The 5717-nt window shown below is 49.1% G+C and overlaps 2 protein-coding genes across 2 annotated transcripts in view; one reads left to right on the top strand and one right to left on the bottom strand.

Moving 5' to 3' along the window:
- Window positions 1–527: 527 nt before the first annotated feature.
- LOC123132368 (formin-like protein 10) lies at window positions 528–4220 on the bottom strand. Its single transcript, XM_044552144.1, has 6 exons — window positions 3804–4220; window positions 2829–3477; window positions 2269–2746; window positions 1990–2189; window positions 1622–1857; window positions 528–1535 (listed from the first exon to the last, which is right to left on the bottom strand). Exons 1-6 carry the CDS (start codon window positions 3972–3974, stop codon window positions 717–719), a joined length of 2553 nt encoding a protein of 850 aa, XP_044408079.1. The 5' UTR covers window positions 3975–4220; the 3' UTR covers window positions 528–716.
- Window positions 4221–5057: 837 nt separating this feature from the next.
- The window catches only part of LOC123132369 (CBL-interacting protein kinase 26), a 3891-nt gene continuing 3231 nt past the window's right edge, over window positions 5058–5717 (top strand). The window contains exon 1 of the mRNA XM_044552145.1: window positions 5058–5287. The gene's annotated coding sequence lies outside the window, so the exon portion shown is untranslated. The remainder of the gene's footprint in view (window positions 5288–5717) is intronic.

The raw sequence follows: 5717 nt of genomic DNA, 5'->3' as shown, positions 1-5717 counted from the left end.
GCTCAGATGAACAGTAAAACCGTGTGAAATAAAAAGAAAAAATCTGATATTTTTGGCAATAAACATCAATGTATGTTTCACCTGCATGCAAAACAATCATGATGAAATGACAATCATGGAAGTTTGAGCAAAAAATACAAAATCAATGCTCCCCATCCTTTTTGGAGCGTCGATTTCGTTTTTTAATCCAAACTTTCATGAATGTCATCCCATCACAAATATTTACATGCAGGTAAACACACATTGATGTCTGTAGCCAGAAAAAACAGGATTTTTTTCATGATGTTACTGTTCTTCAAGCTCATATGAGCTCGAGCTCACAAACTCCAGTCTTGCATATTTTCAGGTATTAAGTGCTGGAATATCTGCTCGTGGTTTTGGAAATTTCTTTCTAATAAAAGAAGCTTTTACATGCCTACAAATAGTCATTGCAATCTGATCAGGAAATTGTGAATTAAAACTGAATCCCATTTTGCAAGAACGGATCTCAAGTTAGAAAACGAGTGCATGAATTTCATCAGATACTAATGTAGAGGTGTGATATAACCATGTGTATGTGGCATGCATATACAGTAATGCCTCTCCAAACATGTATTCAGTTCAGCCCTGTGTATGTGGCATTTGTATGTGTACAGTAATGTCTCTGCAAATGGGTATTTGTACATCGTCTCAGGCAAAAAAAATCTATAGATTACATCTAAGATTGTATCCCAAAATTAATCGTTTGAGTCCGAGCTATCTAAATGATCATCCAGCACTGCAGGAAACTGTTTCTCCTGGGGATTTAACTGTGAAGCTGGGTTACAACTGCCACTGCTCCGAGATTGACTCGCCGCCTTCTTTTGTGATGCCCCAACTTCCTTGCAGGCCTTATCTAGCATCACCAAAAAATCTCTTACAACGACAAAGAGGCTAAATCCGTCATCTTTCGCATCGTTTCCATGGAAATACCGGATTGTTTTCTTCACCAATGATCTCAACCTCTTCTCTTCTTTCAACAGAAAGTTGGTCTCATTCTCTGCATGTTCTACGAAACGTGACAGCGAGCGGTGGAATCCACTATTCTCATCTATCGTTTCCATGTCAGAGTTCAGGAACTCCTTTGTGTTCAGCAACTCACGCCTGAGCTGCAATACACTGGCAGACAAAGCATCAGCATCTAGCGCGGCTATGTTCTTGGCATTAACCAGTTCACTGCTAAGCCCTGATACAATCTTTAGGCCGAGCTTGGAGTAGTACTCGCCATCTTCTTGGAGAGACCCGTTCGAATCGTCTCCGGAAGGTTGAGTCCTTCCACTTTCCATGGCCAACCTTGCTTCGCGGACACCTTCGGACCGAATAATCTCCTGGACAACAAAGTGAAGCAATGTAGTTTTTCCATCGGCACCCTTGACATCTGACAACTTCAGAAGGGTGTCAAGTTTGAATGCGTTAGCACCACCACGGAAGGTCCCGTCATTCAAACGGTTTCCAGTTTTGAGAACAGCTTCTAGCAGCTTCAGAAAAAGGCGGTGCTTTAGTTCCCCACAAGCAGCCTGACACCAAAAAGATAGTCATTTTAGTAAAGGTTGGAGTGCTTTTCAGATTTAATACAGAAGTCAATTGCTTTCACTTGGCTTACCTCCAATTGCAGGAATGAATCCCTGAGACTTGAAGCATCTTCTTGCAAAGATGACATGAAAAGCAGAGCGCTGATCCTCTTGTAAGCAAAAGGAATGTCAGTTAGTGCCTTCATGACTTGTTCTGCAAGACCTAGTTGCGAGTAGTCCCCATCGTAAAGCCTGAGTTTCAGCTCCTCCTCATCACTTGGTTTCATTCTCAAGATAGTCTCGAGAAGTAGTCTAGGAAGTTCATTTCCTAGAGAACAGAGGTGAAAGGAAATGTCAGAGAATGCTGCCTTTATCTGTGCAGGAACATGCATCTTTTCCATATATGAATAAACAAGCTACATGACCAATCAACAATAGTTTATTATGAACGAACAGCTACCTTCAATGAGAGCATCTTGAATGTCCTCTACCCTGACATTCATTGCCTTGAAAACAACTGCCAGGTTGCACGATTTCTTAAAATCAAGAAGAGAAACATGCTGAGGTGAAGGGTCTGCCATGGCAAGTTCCTTGTCCTTGGTGTTGTTTCTGTTGCCAGCGCCATAACCAAACAATGCCTCTATCATATCCTCGTTCACACTGCAAAATGCATTTGTCAGATACAAGCCTCAAAATGCAGACAAATGGATTAATAACTTGTTGCTAGTGTAAAACTTACTGAAAAGAACCAAACTTGATGTCATGCCAGGCCATCGACTGGTTAGGATTGGCAAGAACTTTGTTCCAATAGAATGGCCGAAGTTTGGGTCTTGGAGCACCCACTTCAGCTTCAGATGATTCACTGGCCTGCTCGCTTGCAGATGATCCTTCAGAATGACTTGACTCAACAGGTGACAGCTGAGGAAATCTTGCTAATGAGCCTTTGGGAGGTGCAGGTGGGGGAGGACCAGCCTTCCTGACAGGAGGAGGCGGTGGTGGAGGCGGCGGCGGTGGCGGTGGCGGAGGCATTGGTTTAGGAGCATCACTTGTGTTGTTCTGTGTTCCTCCAGTAGCTTGCGCGGGAGTTGACGCATCAGTTGAGGTTTTAAAACAGCATGGAAAGCACCGACTCATGCTGCCTCCGGGCTTAGAAGCCCTGACCCCTTGATCATCCTTGTGAAGCTGACTGGAGGATGCACGGATATTGGGTGACGCGCCTGCATGAAATTGATGCTATATGATATAATACCGCACCAAGAACAATCCAACATAGGTTGACAAGAAGGGCTATTGCCTCACCAGGCGTGTTAGCCAACTGCATGTCAAGAAGAGGATGGTCATCTCGAGGCTCGCCAACAGAGACCTTGCTCTTGTTGCATCCACAGCAGTAGAAAATCAGAAATGCAGCAATGAACGAGAAGGCCGCCGTCGGGAGCACGACAGTCAAGACCAATTTTATGTAGTTATGCTGCTTATCCGAAGGTGAGACTGGAGGAGGCACTCCCCGACGCTTCTTTGCAGGTTTATCTTCGAGATGTCGGCTGCGAGGTTCGGTGTTCGGAGAGTTGGGAGGTGTAAATGGCGGCTCCGTCAGAGAAAGAGGAAACCGAGCTTCACCTCCAGAGGAAGGAGCATCTCCAACCATTTGATCAGCCAAATGCCGTCTTCTTGGATAGAAGTTTGAACGAAGCAAGACCTGCTGGTCCTCAAGATAGTTGATAAATTCTTGTGACATGCCCAAGCTGATATAATTTGCGCGGATACAGTCATGGGTAACAGAAGACTTGTCAGGTGGAAGAAGGGCCAGGAGTTCGATAAGCAGCATCGTCTTCAGTTCACCCTTTGAAGAATGGCTTGGCAGTTCTTCATAAGCAAACGTCTGCCCAGTGCCTAAAATTTCCTCCGCGCCAACTATGTCTTGTAAGCAAATTGACCATATTTTGTCCACCTGCATCCATCCATGAAACATTCTAAACAGTGAGGATTATATGATGCTTCAGCAAACATAGCAAACAGTAAGGATTACTTGTAAGCAAATTTAATTGTAAATGCTGACTGCTAATGGACTAAAGGTCCAGAAACAGCCTGCGATACTCATGCTGAAAAGTTCTTGTGGAACTGATACGCTTTCCATGAGTAAACAACAGAGGCCTACTTTTTAAAGGAGATGAAAGGGACTCGTACTCAAAAGTTTTATTAAAATCAAAGCAAAGAAATCCACAACTAACTGTACTAGTACATCCGTCCCTATCCTACAAGAATGAGAGTGCTTACGAGATCCCCATCGAGAACCAGTGAAGACGGAGGAGCAGAGGTTGAGGAAGAAGAGGGGGGCCGCGTCCATCCAGGCAAGACATGCACCCCGTCCACCTCTCCTCCCCCTCTCGAGGGCCCGACCAACACCGCCGCGACGAACAGCACGAGCAACCCCATCCTCCCCGTCATGGCTGCCGCCTCTCAGATGCCCGTCCTCCCAAAACCCACCATCTTCCGATGGGTCTCGCCTCAGTGGAGCAGCAATATAGAGAGGAGGATCGCTATATCTTGGGCCGTTGGAGGAGGAGGGGTGGGTGCCGTTGGTTATGGAGCACCGAAGACTCCCGGTGTCGGTCGGCCCGCACTAGCAGATGATTCTGGTAGTAGAAGTGGTAGGGGAGTCAGCGTCCTGTGGCGTTCGTTGTTTTTATGGCAAGACGTGGATGGATGCCCATTTCCTTACTGCTTGGAATTTGGAAGGAGAAGTTAGGCGTGACGGCACCCGCGGAGCAGGAAGAAGAGCCGGGCGCTGACTTCCGTTCCGTCCACGTGACGGTCACGCGAGAGGATCGAGCGCCTGGCAAGGAAGAGGAGAAGAGAAAAAGAAACTGCTCCTATAGTACGAAAGGCGGAGCATTTCTTCGCGGCGACGACGACGGCGAGGCGTCGGCGCCCCGCTCGCTCGTGCCCTCATGTGCGCAGATTTGGATTCAGATTTCGCTCGAGCTCGATCCTTTGCTTTCCGTCGCGTCGCGACTGCTGCCACGGGAGACCAAGCGGTGAAAACTAGTTACTGCGTTGACTGGGGAGGGGATAATGGAATGGACCTTCTCCGTCGTTTCTCGCCGTCGGCGGCGATGGACCTTCAGATTCCGCTCGAGGTCGACCCTTGCTGCCACCGGAGACCAAGCGGTGAAAAATAGTTACTGCGTTGACTGGGGGGCTGGGGAGGAGAGAGTGGACCTTCTCGGTCGTTTCTCGCCGTCGGCGGCGAGGCGATGGACTCCGCCGTGCAGTGCCGACGCTGTTCGGCCCGCCTCCGTCGTTCCCGGGAGACGAGTTCGTCCGGCCCGTGGGCCTTGACCCACTGGACTCCAAGAAAGCCCTGGTCCGGGCTACTAGGGCTGCCGGACCGGGGCCCGGGCCCGTCGGCAGAGGGTCACGGCCCGAGAGAGCTGAGCTATCACTTTTCTCCAAAAAGAAAAACTACTCCCATTTGTTTTCCTGAAAAAAAGGAGAGGGCCGGCCGGGCTAGCGTGCGCCACCTGGATACACCTGGGGGGCATGTGGACCGGAGAAGAAGAGACGCGGAAATGAGCACTGCTCTCGCTCCCTAAACAAAGAGGGAAAATAGAGAGAGCGCCGAAAAAGTCAGACCAGCTAGCTAAGCTAAGCTATATTCGATCCGCCGCCCACCCTCGCGCGAATCCGCCGCGCCGACTACCTGGGACCCACAGACAGCGCCTCTCCGCCGCACCGCCCCGCCGGCCGTCCTCCACCAGGTAAAGCTTCGTGCGGTGCTCGCTAGCTCGCTCCGCCGGATGGGCCGGAGAGATCTGCCTGCCGGCGGCCTCCGCCGGCTGCTTCTCGACCTAGTAGTACTATTCTTTCTCGCCGTTCTATCTTCTCGCGGAGTTTCCTGGCCGGCTAATTGATCGCCCTGTGGAGGACAGGGGGATTTTGCTGATATGGCAGGGATTTCGATGTTAGCCCCTACGGCCCTGCCCTGCCATAAGTTCTTGTTCTGGTAACCGGAAGAAGAAGCTGATGCTAGATTCTTTATTTTATTTCATTTTTGGGTAAACTGTTTACTGGAGCAGCCGGAAATCCTGTGGCATCAGACCGATTGCGGTGTGATGGACCTTCTCGGGGTGTCTGATTTCATACCGCTAGGTGGCCGGCCTGATTAGTTTCCCAATTGTTGCCATTTCA

Source organism: Triticum aestivum, chromosome 6A, assembly GCF_018294505.1.
Source record: "Triticum aestivum cultivar Chinese Spring chromosome 6A, IWGSC CS RefSeq v2.1, whole genome shotgun sequence".
Classification (NCBI taxonomy): domain Eukaryota; kingdom Viridiplantae; phylum Streptophyta; class Magnoliopsida; order Poales; family Poaceae; genus Triticum; species Triticum aestivum.
Note: the sequence above shows the minus strand (reverse complement) of the source record. Positions and strands in the feature narration are given on the sequence as shown.